The sequence below is a fragment of the Bombina bombina genome, chromosome 7 (assembly GCF_027579735.1).
Source record: "Bombina bombina isolate aBomBom1 chromosome 7, aBomBom1.pri, whole genome shotgun sequence".
NCBI lineage: Eukaryota > Metazoa > Chordata > Amphibia > Anura > Bombinatoridae > Bombina > Bombina bombina.
In genome coordinates this window covers 94726238-94742455 of record NC_069505.1, presented here as the reverse complement: position 1 = coordinate 94742455, position 16218 = coordinate 94726238, and the positions used below count along the sequence as shown (strand labels likewise).

The 16218-nt window shown below is 40.8% G+C and overlaps 1 protein-coding gene across 2 annotated transcripts in view; it reads right to left on the bottom strand.

The window, feature by feature from the left end:
- PHRF1 (PHD and ring finger domains 1) overlaps positions 1–16218 on the bottom strand; it is a 247004-nt gene that overhangs the window by 123189 nt on the left and 107597 nt on the right. For both annotated transcript variants that reach the window (XM_053720192.1, XM_053720193.1), the window contains exons 11-13: positions 7915–8102; positions 7373–7492; positions 5826–5980 (exon numbers count right to left, since the gene is read on the bottom strand). In XM_053720192.1, coding sequence (XP_053576167.1) covers positions 5826–5980; positions 7373–7492; positions 7915–8102 — 463 coding nt within the window. The remainder of the gene's footprint in view (positions 1–5825; positions 5981–7372; positions 7493–7914; positions 8103–16218) is intronic.

The window sequence follows — 16218 nt, the reverse complement described above, 5'->3', positions numbered from 1 at the left end:
AGCGAAAATAGCGAAATTGGAGAAAAAAACGAATGTCATACACTCTATAAAAGTAGGAGATAAGCACATACACGATTCAGTAGAAATTAATGAGGCTTTCTATCATATGTTTCAAGAATTCTATAGTGCATGTGAGATAGATAGATCTAATAAGGAGTGTTTTTGGAATAGTATAGACACACCTAGGTTAACACTAGAAGAAATGGAATATATTAACCAACCAATCCTAGAAGAGGAAGTCGAGGCCACTATTGATAAGATTAAATTTAATAAAGCCCCAGGACCAGATTTTTTACCAGCCGAGTTCTATAAAATATTAAATAAAGAAATAGTACCATGCCTTACAAAGTTATTCAACTATTATTATATAGAGAATGGAGTGATGTCAAGAAATTTTTCCAAAGCAGTAACAATTATGATATATAAAAAGGGACGGGATCCCGAGAAGCCAGAGTCATATAGACCCATCTCTCTGTTAAACACAGATTACAAAATTTTAGCATCAATAGTAGCGGATAGATTAAAAAAAAATCTAAGTAAAATTATTCATCCCAACTAGGTGGGTTTTATGAATGGTCGAAGCTCAGTTGTAAATATACGTAAAGCATGCATTATCATTGAATGTTTCAGGAATCAACCTGAGAGACTTAATAACTTAAATCAAGATGCTACATTAATAACAATAGATGCTGAAAAAGCATTTGATGCTGTGCAATGGGATCATTTATTCACCTCTTTAATCAAGTTTGGCTTCTCGGGATCTTTCCTGAATTTTATAAAAACAATTTATAGAAATCCTCTATCTCTGATTTCAGTAAATGGAATAGAATCCCTAGAAATAAGACTGGAAAGAGGAACCAGGCAGGGGTGCCCACTCTCTCCCCTTTTGTTTAATCTATCCATCGAGCCGTTAGCCATTAAAATACGACAAGATCTACAAGGGGTCATATGCAAAGGTGTTGAGGAGAAAATATTACTCTATGCAGACGATGTATTAATATTTTTAAGGAACACTAAGCAGAATATTCCTAGACTAATGGATATTATAGAAAGATATAGCTCATTTACGGGTTACAGAGTTAATATCAACAAAACAGAATTATTATGGCTAGATAGAAAAAGGGACTATTGGAGAAAGCCCATTCAAAGTTGTAGAACAAATTATGTATTTGGGTATTACTTTACATAAGAATCCAAATCTCTGGTATGACCTGAATTTTAAACCAATTTTGCAAAAGATATATGACCAATTAAATGTTTGGAAACACTTACCGTTGGCTCTATCAGGGAAGATTGGTCTAATAAAGATGATTGCATTTCCAAAAATTTTATATAAATTGCAGAATCTTCCTCTTCTCATAAAGAAAGTAGATATTAAAATTTTTAACAAAAAGATGGTAGAATTTATTTGGGGTAAAAAAAGGAGAAGATTATCTCTCAAAATATTGTCTCATCCGAGAGAATGTGGAGGACTCGCACTCCCAGATTTAGAAAATTATAATATAGCGTGTTTGACTAAAATAGCAGCTGAATGGTTGACAGATGTTGAATATTATACTGCTAAAACGTTAGAAGAGGAAATAGTGAAACCATTCTCGCTATCAGCCTTATTGCATACACAAAGAAAAGCTATACCAAAGGAAATTAAAAATTTCAGATCAGTCATGGGCATTGTTAAAGCTTGGCAACAATATTGCAAAAATCTTAAAGTAGAATATGCAGTATCTAATCAATTAACAATAGTAGGATACCCCCCATTTCCTGAAGCACTCAAATCAGCTGTGTTTCACAGGTGGAAAAGGAAGGGACTGATATATATTAAGCAAATTATCAATTTTGACTTGGACCCACCACAAATTAAAACTTTTGAAACAGTAAGACGAGAATATGATCTACCTAACAAAGATTTTTATGCCTATCTCCAATTAAGAAATCTTGCTAATAAGTTGTTATTAATCCAGAAGAAAGAATGGAGCTGGTCTGTAATTTCGGCTAAGCTTGAATTATGTAAGATGGGAGTATATTCTATTAAAAAATGGTATAAGGATTTAGCACTCCAAGAGGGATTATTAAATCTGCAAATGATACTCAAAAAATGGCATATGAAAGGGCTGACGGAATGTAGCGAGGAAATTATTCAGAATAGTATCAATAGAATAAATAAGATATTTATATCTACCAACTATAGAGAAGCACATATCAATATAATAAATCAAACATATCTGACACCCTCAGTAATGTCTAGATGGAATAGCAAAGTGAAAGATAAATGTGTTAAATGTGGCAGTAGAAACGCTGATATTCTCCACTATTTTTGGGACTGTACAATAGTCAGACAATACTGGAATAAAATAAGTTTTTGGCTTACCAGAATACTTAAAAAAGAGAGAGTTGTATATCGCGAGCTAGTATTTTTTTTATTACCACCGGAGGAGAGAGATAAAGATAAGATGTTTATTGAAACGGTAATTGGAGTAGCCAGGTTTCTTCTGTTAAAAACTTGGATTTCGAAAAAAAACCCATCTATAGCTGAATTCAATAAGCAGATATTTCAAAAAATGATAATGGAGCAATGTTTGATAGAACAAGTCAAAGATAAAGAAGTCCAAAGATTTTTTAGAAAATGGGAAACTTTTATTCTCTCTCAAACAATAGAAGTACAAAAGAAAATTATATACCCCCTCAGATCGACGGAATATGTCTTAAATGCCATTATAAGAAACGAATTACCACTGATCTATTAAGTTTATATATGTTCTAAAAAAGTTTTCTGTGGAAGAGAAGAGGGGGGAATAAATTTGCCCCAATAATTAATTATGGTTAGCAAAGTGGAGGGTTAAGATTGATATAACCTAGCAAAGGTTCAATCAATTAATTGTTGTTTCTAGAAGATAAGACAGACTGCTGAGGCCTGTTGGGGTAGGGCTGATTGAAAATCCTTTATCTATTTAAACTTAAATACATTTATGTAATTTTTATTTGTTAACGGAAAATTATCCTTTTTTTTTTTTTTTTTTTTTTTTTTTTCTTTTTCTTTCTTTTTTTTTCTTATGAGTTTTGATGTATCGTTAGGAAAGGTATCCATATGGGGGTGTTTGAGAATTTTTTTTTTTTTTTTCTAATTGATATTCTGACTAGAAGAAGGATTAATCCCGGTCTACATGATGTATTGCTGACTGGGGATATATGTTTTGGATAAGCTGGATGAAATCAAGTGGTGTTCAAATTCTGCTGGGGAGTGTTTTTATTTTTTATAAGTGTCTTCTTTATTCTTTTTTTTTCATATTTTGTATTACTCCCCCAAATATGTTATCATCTGATGTACTACCATTTGTTTTTTGTACCCCAAATGGATTAGAAATATGAAAATAAATATTAAAAAAAAAAAAAAAGAAAATACGCCTCCCAATTGTCCACTCCTGGAATGTGGATGGCGGATAGGAGACAATCGTGAGCTTCCGCCCACTGCAGAATGCGAGTTACCGCCTTCATGGCCAAGGAACTCTGAGTTCCTCCCTGGTGGTTGATGTAAGCCACTGAGGTGATATTGTTCGACTGAAATCTGATAAACCGGACTAAAGATAATTGAGGCCAAGCTGTCAAGGCATTGAGGATCGCTCTCAACTCCAAGATCTTTATGGGAAGAGAAGACTCTTCCCGAGACCACAGGCCCTGAGCTTTTAGAGAACCCCAAACAGCACCCCAGCCTAACAGGCTGGTGTCCGTAGTCACAATGAACCAGGAAGGTCTCAGGAAGCAAGTGCACAGAGACAGATGTTCCTGTGAAATCCACCACGAGAGAGAGTCTCTTGTTAGGGGATCCAGATCTATCCTTTGCGAGAGATCTGAATGGGGTCCGCTCCACTGACTGAGCATGCATAGCTGCAGAGGTCTCAGATGGAACCGAGCAAAAGGAATTATGTCCATGGAAGCAACAATCAGACCAATCACCTCCATTCATTGAGCCACTGATGGACAAATAGCAGACTGGAGAGAAAGGCACAAAAAAAAGTTTGGATTTAATTTTCATGGACAAGGAATCTATGATTGTCCCTAAGAAACACACACTTGTAGCTGGAACAAGGAAACTCTTTTCCAGATTCAATTTCCATCTATGGGAACGTAGAAAAGACAACATTTCTGTATGAGATTTTGCTAGATGAAAAGATGATGCCTGAACCAAGATGTCGTCTAGGTAAGGTGCCACAGAAATTCTTTGAGATCTGACCACTGCCAAAAAAGCCCCCAGAACCTTCGTGAATATACTGGTAGTGTAACTAACTGGAAATGCTTGTCCAGAAAGGCAAATCTTAGAAACTGGTGATGATCCCTGTGAATAGGAACATGAAGATATGCAGTCTTCAGGTCTATGGTCGTCATGAATTAACCTTCCTGAACCAAGGAAAGGATGGAACGAATAGTTTCCATCTTGAAGAACGGAACCTTTAGGAATTTGTTGAGGCACTTTAGGTCTAGGATAGGACGTAAAGTTTCCTCCTTTTTGGGAACCACAAAGAGGTTTGAGTAAAATCCTAGTCCCTGTTCTCTCACATGAACTGGGACAATTACTCCAGGGAGGATAGGTCCTCTACGCAGTTTAAGAAGGCCTCCCTCTTTGAGGATAGTCTTGACAGGAGAAATCTGCCCCTTGGAGGGCAAGACTTGAATCCTATTCTGTATTCATTGACAAAGGCAAAGAGATTGACTGGGGATTATGGGTAAGGAAAGTTACACTTAACAGCTTTGCTGGGGTGCTCTTTGCTTCCTCCTGCTAGCCAGGAGTTAAATAGACCACTAGTAATTGGAATGAAATTGTGGACTCTCCATGCCATAGGAAAGAAATGTGTATTTTAAATGTTTAAAAATAGTTTTTGCCTAATTTGCAGCAAACTGGGTACTGGCAAACAGCAAATAGGTAGAGGGGAAGGGTTAGAGCGCTGTTAGGGGGGATCAGGGAGGTAAAGGGGGTTACTACCTTGTAGAAAATATGTAATAAACCCCCCCCCACTTATTTTTATACTGGCAGACTTTCTGCCAGTACTTAAGATGGGGGTGACCTTTGGGGGGGGGGCTGTTTGAGAGGGGTCAGGGGGTGAAATGTGTCAGGTGGGAGGCTGATCTCTACACTAAAGCTAAAATTAACCCTACAAGCTACCTAATTAACCCCTTCACTACTGGGCATAATACAAGTGTAGTGCACAGCGGCATTTAGCACCTTCTAATTACCAAAAAGCAATGCCAAAGCCATATATGTCTGCTATTTCCAAACAAAGAGAATCCCAGGGAAGCATTAACAACAATTTGTGCCATGATTGCACAAGCTGTTTGTAAATAATTTCAGTGAGAAACAGTAAAAAAATTGTATTTGATTGCATTTGGCGGTGAAATGGTGGCATGAAATATACCAAAATGGGCCTAGATCAATACTTTGGGTTGTCTACTAAAAAATATATATAGTTTTGATATTTGCATATAAAAAAGGGCTATATATTTCTGTTTAAATGTAGTCATGGCAAAATGCTAAAGTCTTTTGGGGAAGTTTTGTATGAAATGCCCGGTCCTTAATATAAAAATATATATATATACTCTGCTCTCATCATACAGGGGGCGGGGCTACACTGAGAATTGCTCATGGTGCTATCGGTTTCTTTTTATATTTACTTTCATTTAACATATTTGTTTAATATCCCTTTAATCCCTTTGTAGGGGTTAAACACATAGTTAGAGGCACATATAAATGTGATGGCATTAGAGCTTTTTGCCATTGCAATATTTTTATGCGCATCATTTCTGAAAATCCTTACTGGTTTACATTCATTACTTACCAGGTTTCTTGGCTGTTAAAGACCCATCCCTGCTGATAATAACATCAGCACTCTTCATCATCAGTATACTCTGCCCAGACAAGATGCTTCCCAGAAGATCAGGCACAGGCTCTGCAACGGCTATGGATTCTGATGCTGGTGGAGCTGCCCCACCCCTATAAGACAGGGTACATTATAGCACATAAATATGAAATCATGTCGTTCTGTGGAAGTGCACAGTTGCCCACATTAAACAACAACCCAGGGACACTTTGCAGCAGAGCAAACAAATAAGAAGGTTACAGATGTATTGACCACACCCATAGTTAACCCCACTCTGCCCGGTCCCACAACACACTATATAAATTGGATAAACATGCACAAAATATTAAACATATTATCTGGTATGTAAACTTCAAGCCATTGCCAATTAAAGGTGCAGTCTACTCCATATTTTTTATTGTTTAAAGGGACACTCAAGTCCAAAAAAACGTTCATGATTTAAATAGGGAATGTCATTTTAAACAATTTTCCAATTTACTTTTATCACCATTTTTGCTTTGTTCTCTTGGTATTCTTAGTTGAAAGCTAATTCTAGGAGGTTCATATGCTAATTTCATAGACCATGAAGACTGCCTCTAATTTGAATGTATTTTGACTACTAGAGGACATTAGTTTATGTGTTTCATATAGAAAACATTGAGCTCATGAACGTGAAGTTACCCTGGAGTGAGCACTGATTGGCTAAAATGCAAGTCTTTCAAAAGAACTGAAATAAGGGGGCAGTCTGCAGAGGCTTATATACAAGGTGATCACAGAGGTAAAAAGTATATTAATATAACCATGTTGGTTATGCAAAACTGTGGAATGGATAATAAAGGGTTTATCTTTCTTTGTAAAAAACAAACATTCTGGTGTTGACTGTCCCTTTAAATAGACAGGTAATCCCTTTATTACACATTCCCTAGTTTTGCATAACCAACAGTTATATTAATATACTTTTTACCTCTGTGATTACCTTGTATCTAAGCCTCTGCAGGATGCCCCCTTATTTAAGTTCTTTTGACAGACATGCATTTAGCCAATCAGTGCCGACTCATAAATAACTACGGGAGTGAGCACAATATTATTTATATGGCACACATGAACTAGCACTATCTAGCAGTGAAAAACTGTCAATATGCACTGAGATAAGAGGCAGCCTTCAAGGGCTTAGAAATTAGCATATGAGCCTACCTAGGTTTAGCTTTCAACAAAGAATACCAAGAGAACAAAGCAAATTTGATGATAAAAGTATATCGGAAAGTTGTTTAAAATTGCATGCCCTATCTGAATCAAAAAAGTTTAATTTTGAGTAGACTGTCCCTTTAAAATATTTTATTATTCTTTTCTAATGTAAAGTGCAGGAGACTGATATGCCCCAGTACAAAAAACAACCTTATTTCTGATACCGAGTCTTGTGAAGCTCAGACAAGGCAGATTTTATAGGGTGGAACAAACTCCCAGAACAGTTATACCATGGGAAGTAAGCCGAAAACTGTTACTGTCCCAAGATGTATTCCTCTTACCGTGGCATTCCCATGGAGATCGGACGAGCAACAGGCTGATGAGATCGCATGGCAGAACGAGACAGAACTTTGCGTTTGGCAGTGTACGGGGAGACAGGGTTGAATGCATTGTCCTCAGAACTGGTGAGCAAAGTAGAATAACTTTATCAAAACATAATGGGCATATTTAAAAAGACAAACAAACAATTAAGTAACAATTGTTTGGAGAATGACAGAGTTCTTTGTAAATAAATGTGTGTAGAATATGCAAAATGTTAGTAGCCAGATATAATATTATTAGAGCTATAGCTCTGTTCTATGCTAATGCAGTTTTATCTTACAGTCTCATGTACGTATTTATATATATTTAGTTGTTTAACCTTTCTAAATAAGTTCCCTTTTAGTTAGGTGTGCTGAACAATTTAATGTAACATATCCAGCATATCAAAGACTAAAGTATAGCACAACTTGAGCCTTTTTTAAATAAATAAATAAAAAATGGAAATCCTTTGCTTGGATTAATTATGAATAATCATTGTGGGAGTATAAAAGCTGCCACTTACCTGTCAAATGGATCTAGGTCATAAGCGCTGCCAAACACAGACAGGGGAGCTGCTCCGATATCGTGCCTCATAGAACCTAACGTATGCTCTGGAGCGTGCTGTATTCGAGGTAACAATGTGCCCCGCGTTGGGCTGCACAGTCCCAGGGATTTAGCAATGCGACTGTGAGTGGTTGGCAGCTTTCTGGCCTAGGCATAAAAAAAAAATATATATAAAAACAAAAAAAACAGAATTTATGTTTACCTGATAAATTACTTTCTCCAACGGTGTGTCCGGTCCACGGCGTCATCCTTACTTGCGGGATATTCTCTTCCCCAACAGGAAATGGCAAAGAGCCCAGCAAAGCTGGTCACATGATCCCTCCTAGGCTCCGCCTACCCCAGTCATTCGACCGACGTTAAGGAGGAATATTTGCATAGGAGAAACCATATGATACCGTGGTGACTGTAGTTAAAGAAAATAAATTATCAGACCTGATTAAAAAACCAGGGCGGGCCGTGGACCGGACACACCGTTGGAGAAAGTAATTTATCAGGTAAACATAAATTCTGTTTTCTCAAACATAGGTGTGTCCGGTCCACGGCGTCATCCTTACTTGTGGGAACCAATACCAAAGCTTTAGGACACGGATGATGGGAGGGAGCAAATCAGGTCACCTAGATGGAAGGCACCACGGCTTGCAAAACCTTTCTCCCAAAAATAGCCTCAGAAGAAGCAAAAGTATCAAACTTGTAAAATTTGGTAAAAGTGTGCAGTGAAGACCAAGTCGCTGCCCTACATATCTGATCAACAGAAGCCTCGTTCTTGAAGGCCCATGTGGAAGCCACAGCCCTAGTGGAATGAGCTGTGATTCTTTCGGGAGGCTGCCGTCCGGCAGTCTCGTAAGCCAATCTGATGATGCTTTTAATCCAAAAAGAGAGAGAGGTAGAAGTTGCTTTTTGACCTCTCCTTTTACCGGAATAAACAACAAACAAGGAAGATGTTTGTCTAAAATCCTTTGTAGCGTCTAAATAGAATTTTAGAGCGCGAACAACATCCAAATTGTGCAACAAACGTTCCTTCTTTGAAACTGGTTTCGGGCACAGAGAAGGTACGATAATCTCCTGGTTAATGTTTTTGTTAGAAACAACTTTTGGAAGAAAACCAGGTTTAGTACGTAAAACCACCTTATCTGCATGGAACACCAGATAAGGAGGAGAACACTGCAGAGCAGATAATTCTGAAACTCTTCTAGCAGAAGAAATTGCAACCAAAAACAAAACTTTCCAAGATAATAACTTAATATCAACGGAATGTAAGGGTTCAAACGGAACCCCCTGAAGAACTGAAAGAACTAAGTTGAGACTCCAAGGAGGAGTCAAAGGTTTGTAAACAGGCTTGATTCTAACCAGAGCCTGAACAAAGGCTTGAACATCTGGCACAGCTGCCAGCTTTTTGTGAAGTAACACAGACAAGGCAGAAATCTGTCCCTTCAGGGAACTTGCAGATAATCCTTTTTCCAATCCTTCTTGAAGGAAGGAAAGAATCTTAGGAATCTTAACCTTGTCCCAAGGGAATCCTTTAGATTCACACCAACAGATATATTTTTTCCAAATTTTGTGGTAAATCTTTCTAGTTACAGGCTTTCTGGCCTGAACAAGAGTATCGATAACAGAATCTGAGAACCCTCGCTTCGATAAGATCAAGCGTTCAATCTCCAAGCAGTCAGCTGGAGTGAGACCAGATTCGGATGTTCGAACGGACCTTGAACAAGAAGGTCCCGTCTCAAAGGTAGCTTCCATGGTGGAGCCGATGACATATTCACCAGATCTGCATACCAAGTCCTGCGTGGCCACGCAGGAGCTATCAAGATCACCGACGCCCTCTCCTGATTGATCCTGGCTACCAGCCTGGGGATGAGAGGAAACGGCGGGAATACATAAGCTAGTTTGAAGGTCCAAGGTGCTACTAGTGCATCCACTAGAGCCGCCTTGGGATCCCTGGATCTGGACCCGTAGCAAGGAACTTTGAAGTTCTGACGAGAGGCCATCAGATCCATGTCTGGAATGCCCCACAGTTGAGTGATTTGGGCAAAGATTTCCGGATGGAGTTCCCACTCCCCCGGATGCAATGTCTGACGACTCAGAAAATCCGCTTCCCAATTTTCCACTCCTGGGATGTGGATTGCAGACAGGTGGCAGGAGTGAGACTCCGCCCATTGAATGATTTTGGTCACTTCTTCCATCGCCAGGGAACTCCTTGTTCCCCCCTGATGGTTGATGTACGCAACAGTTGTCATGTTGTCTGATTGAAACCGTATGAACTTGGCCCTCGCTAGCTGAGGCCAAGCCTTGAGAGCATTGAATATCGCTCTCAGTTCCAGAATATTTATCGGTAGAAGAGATTCTTCCCGAGACCAAAGACCCTGAGCTTTCAGGGATCCCCAGACCGCGCCCCAGCCCATCAGACTGGCGTCGGTCGTGACAATGACCCACTCTGGTCTGCGGAAGGTCATCCCTTGTGACAGGTTGTCCAGGGACAGCCACCAACGGAGTGAGTCTCTGGTCCTCTGATTTACTTGTATCCTCGGAGACAAGTCTGTATAGTCCCCATTCCACTGACTGAGCATGCACAGTTGTAATGGTCTTAGATGAATGCGCGCAAAAGGAACTATGTCCATTGCCGCTACCATCAAACCTATCACTTCCATGCACTGCGCTATGGAAGGAAGAGGAACGGAATGAAGTATCCGACAAGAGTCTAGAAGTTTTGTTCTTCTGGCCTCTGTCAGAAAAATCCTCATTTCTAAGGAGTCTATTATTGTTCCCAAGAAGGGAACCCTTGTTGACGGAGATAGAGAACTCTTTTCCACGTTCACTTTCCATCCGTGAGATCTGAGAAAGGCCAGGACGATGTCCGTGTGAGCCTTTGCTTGAGGAAGGGACGACGCTTGAATCAGAATGTCGTCCAAGTAAGGTACTACAGCAATGCCCCTTGGTCTTAGCACAGCTAGAAGGGACCCTAGTACCTTTGTGAAAATCCTTGGAGCAGTGGCTAATCCGAAAGGAAGCGCCACGAACTGGTAATGCTTGTCCAGGAATGCGAACCTTAGGAACCGATGATGTTCCTTGTGGATAGGAATATGAAGATACGCATCCTTTAAATCCACCGTGGTCATGAATTGACCTTCCTGGATGGAAGGAAGAATTGTTCGAATGGTTTCCATCTTGAACGATGGAACCTTGAGAAACTTGTTTAAGATCTTGAGATCTAAGATTGGTCTGAACGTTCCCTCTTTTTTGGGAACTATGAACAGATTGGAGTAGAACCCCATCCCTTGTTCTCCTAATGGAACAGGATGAATCACTCCCATTGTTAACAGGTCTTCTACACAATGTAAGAATGCCTGTCGTTTTATGTGGTCTGAAGACAACTGAGACCTGTGGAACCTCCCCCTTGGGGGAAGCCCCTTGAATTCCAGAAGATAACCTTGGGAGACTATTTCTAGTGTCCAAGGATCCAGAACATCTCTTGCCCAAGCCTGAGCGAAGAGAGAGAGTCTGCCCCCCACCAGATCCGGTCCCGGATCGGGGGCCAACATTTCATGCTGTCTTGGTAGCAGTGGCAGGTTTCTTGGCCTGCTTTCCCTTGTTCCAGCCTTGCATTGGTCTCCAAGCTTGCTTGGCTTGAGAAGAATTACCCTCTTGCTTAGAGGACGTAGCACTTTGGGCTGGTCCGTTTCTACGAAAGGGACGAAAATTAGGTTTATTTTTGGCCTTGAAAGGCCGATCCTGAGGAAGGGCATGGCCCTTACCCCCAGTGATATCAGAGATAATCTCTTTCAAGTCAGGGCCAAACAGCGTTTTCCCCTTGAAAGGAATGTTAAGTAGCTTGTTCTTGGAAGACGCATCAGCTGACCAAGATTTCAACCAAAGCGCTCTGCGCGCCACAATAGCAAACTCAGAATTCTTAGCCGCTAACCTAGCCAATTGCAAAGTGGCGTCTAGGGTGAAAGAATTAGCCAATTTGAGAGCATTGATTCTGTCCATAATCTCCTCATAAGGAGGAGAATCACTATCGACCGCCTTTACCAGCTCATCGAACCAGAAACATGCGGCTGTAGCGACAGGGACAATGCATGAAATTGGTTGTAGAAGGTAACCCTGCTGAACAAACATCTTTTTAAGTAAACCTTCTAATTTTTTATCCATAGGATCTTTGAAAGCACAACTATCTTCTATGGGTATAGTGGTGCGTTTGTTTAAAGTGGAAACCGCTCCCTCGACCTTGGGGACTGTCTGCCATAAGTCCTTTCTGGGGTCGACCATAGGAAACAATTTTTTAAATATGGGGGGAGGGACGAAAGGAATACCGGGCCTTTCCCATTCTTTATTTACAATGTCCGCCACCCGCTTGGGTATAGGAAAAGCTTCTGGGAGCCCCGGGACCTCTAGGAACTTGTCCATTTTACATAGCTTCTCTGGGATGACCAAATTGTCACAATCATCCAGAGTGGATAATACCTCCTTAAGCAGAGCGCGGAGATGTTCCAACTTAAATTTAAACGTAATCACATCAGGTTCAGCTTGTTGAGAAATGTTCCCTGAATCTGTAATTTCTCCCTCAGACAAAACCTCCCTGGCCCCATCAGACTGGTTTAGGGGCCCTTCAGAACCATTATTATCAGCGTCGTCATGCTCTTCAGTATCTAAAACAGAGCAGTCGCGCTTACGCTGATAAGTGTGCATTTTGGCTAAAATGTTTTTGACAGAATTATCCATTACAGCCGTTAATTGTTGCATAGTAAGGAGTATTGGCGCGCTAGATGTACTAGGGGCCTCCTGAGTGGGCAAGACTCGTGTAGACGAAGGAGGGAATGATGCAGTACCATGCTTACTCCCCTCACTTGAGGAATCATCTTGGGCATCATTGTCATTGTCACATAAATCACATTTATTTAAATGAGAAGGAACTCTGGCTTCCCCACATTCAGAACACAGTCTATCTGGTAGTTCAGACATGTTAAACAGGCATAAACTTGATAACAAAGTACAAAAAACGTTTTAAAATAAAACCGTTACTGTCACTTTAAATTTTAAACTGAACACACTTTATTACTGCAATTGCGAAAAAATATGAAGGAATTGTTCAAAATTCACCAAAATTTCACCACAGTGTCTTAAAGCCTTAAAAGTATTGCACACCAAATTTGGAAGCTTTGACCCTTAAAATAACGGAACCGGAGCCGTTTTTAACTTTAACCCCTTTACAGTCCCTGGTATCTGCTTTGCTGAGACCCAACCAAGCCCAAAGGGGAATACGATACCAAATGACGCCTTCAGAAAGTCTTTTCTATGTATCAGAGCTCCTCACACATGCGACTGCATGTCATGCCTCTCAAAAACAAGTGCGCAACACCGGCGCGAAAATGAGGCTCTGCCTATGATTTGGGAAAGCCCCTAAAGAATAAGGTGTCTAAAATAGTGCCTGCCGATATAATCTTATCAATATACCCAGATTAAATGATTCCTCAAGGCTAAATATGTGTTAATAATGAATCGATTTAGCCCAGAAAAAGTCTACAGTCTTAATAAGCCCTTGTGAAGCCCTTATTTACTATCTTAATAAACATGGCTTACCGGATCCCATAGGGAAAATGACAGCTTCCAGCATTACATCGTCTTGTTAGAATGTGTCATACCTCAAGCAGCAAGAGACTGCTCACTGTTCCCCCAACTGAAGTTAATTCCTCTCAACAGTCCTGTGTGGAACAGCCATGGATTTTAGTAACGGTTGCTAAAATCATTTTCCTCATACAAACAGAAATCTTCATCTCTTTTCTGTTTCTGAGTAAATAGTACATACCAGCACTATTTTAAAATAACAAACTCTTGATTGAATAATAAAAACTACAGTTAAACACTAAAAAACTCTAAGCCATCTCCGTGGAGATGTTGCCTGTACAACGGCAAAGAGAATGACTGGGGTAGGCGGAGCCTAGGAGGGATCATGTGACCAGCTTTGCTGGGCTCTTTGCCATTTCCTGTTGGGGAAGAGAATATCCCGCAAGTAAGGATGACGCCGTGGACCGGACACACCTATGTTGGAGAAATTATGCTTACCTGATAAATTCTTTTCTTTCCTGGCATGGAGAGTCCACAAATCCATTTAATTACTAGTGGGAATTCAACTCCTGGTCACCAGGAGGAGACACCCCAGCAGAGCTGTTAAGTATCACTCCCACTTCCCACAAACCCCCAGCCAATGGAATATGGAAAGAGAAGAGGACACACGGGTATATAGGTGCCTGAGGTTTGAAAATAGACAAAAGCAGTCTTAAAATTAAATTAAGGGCGGGGCGGGGCGGGGACTCTCCATGCCAGGAAAGAAAATAATTTAGGCAAGCATAAATTTTGTTTTATTTCCAATGGCATGGAGAGTCCACAAATCCATTCAATTATTTGTGGGAACCAATACCCAAGCTAGAAGACACAGAATGGAAGGGAGGGAGAACAAGACAGGCGGACCTAAACAGAAACTTTCCTCCCAAAAGAAGCATCAGCTAAGGCAAAAGTATTGAATTTGAAAAATTTGGGAAAAAGTATGCAACGAGGACCAAGAGGCCGCCTTGCAGATTTTTGCCACAGAAGCTTCATTTTTGAAGGCCCAGGAAGAAGAGACAGCCCTAGTGGAATGAGCCGTAATTCTCTCAGGAGGCTGTTGTCAAGCTGTCTCATAAGCCAACCGAATAACACTTCTCAGCCAGAAAGAGTAGAAGTGACCTTCTGGCCCTATGCTTACCAGAGAAAACAACGAAAAGGGCAGGAGATTGCCGAAAATCTCTAGCTGCCTGCAAATAGAATTTCAGAGCATGCACAACATCCAGGTTATGCAACAGACGTTCCTTCGGGGAAGAAGGAATAGGACAGAATGAAGGAACAACAATTTTCTGATTGATATTGTGCTCGACAGTACCTTAGGAAGAAATCTCAACTTAGTACGAAGGACCGCCTTATCCGCATGAAAAGTAAGGTAAGGGGTATCACGCTGCAGAGCCGAAAGCTCCGAAACTCTGCGAGCAGAAGAAATAGAGAGGAGAAACAAAACTTTCCAATATAACAATTTAATACCAAATGCAGCCTGCTGCAAAACCCTAAGAACAAGATTAAAGCTCCATAGAGGAGCAACAGGTTTAAACACAGGCCTGATTCTAACCAAGGCCTGAACAAAGGATTGAACTTCTGGTAGGTCTGTCAGACGCTTATGCAAAAGAATCGAGAGAGCAGAGATCCGATCCTTCAGAGTACGGACTGACGAGCCCTTTTTCAAGCTCTCCTGAAGAAAGGAAAGAATACAGTGAACCCTCACCCAACTCCAAGAGAAGCCCCTAGATTCGTACCAATAATGGTATTTACGCCACACCTTATGGTAAATCTTGCAAGTTACCGGCTTACGAGCCTTTCTGAAAAAAAAAAACACGCCTAGACAACACTAGGCGTTCAATCTCCAAGCAGTAAGCTTTAGAGCATCTATGTATGAATGAAGGAAGGGACCCTGAAGTAGAAGGTCCTTTCTCAGAGGCAATTTCCATGGATGAAAGGACTGCATCTGAACAAGGTCCCCAATTTCTGCAAGGCCCAGCTGGAGCGATTAGAATCACAGAACCCTGCTCCTGATACTGGCTATTACCCGAGGAAGAAGGGCAAACAGATAATTAGACCGCAGTCCCATGGCACCGCCAGAGCATCGACCAGTGCTGCTTGCGGATCCCCTTGATCTTGAACAGTCTTTTGGAAGCTTGCCGTTTAGACAAAACGCCATCAGTTCCCACTACGGAACTCGCCATCTGAGAGTTATCATTGAGAATACCCTGGATAGAGGGCCCACTGCCCTGGGTGAAAAGTCTGCCTGCTCAGATAATCCGCTTCCCAGTTGTCCACCAGTGGGATGTGGATGGCAGAAAAGTGACAATTGTGAGAATCCACCCAATGAAGAATGCGAGTCACCTCCTTCATAGCTAATGAGCTCGGAGTTCCTCCCTGGTGGTTGATATACGCCATCTAAGTGATGTTGTCCGATTGGAATTAGATAAATCGGACCAAACTTAATTGAGGCCAAGCTATCAGACATTGTAGATGGCTCTCAACTCTAGGATATTTATAAGGAGAATAGACTCCTCCTGAGACCAAAGTCCCTAAACTATTTAAGGAACCATAAACTGCTCCCCAGCCCGAAAGGCTGGCATCTGTGGTCACAATCTCCCAAGATGGTCTCAGGAAGCAAGTGCCCTGGGATCTGTCCTGGAGATCCACCAGGACAGAGAGT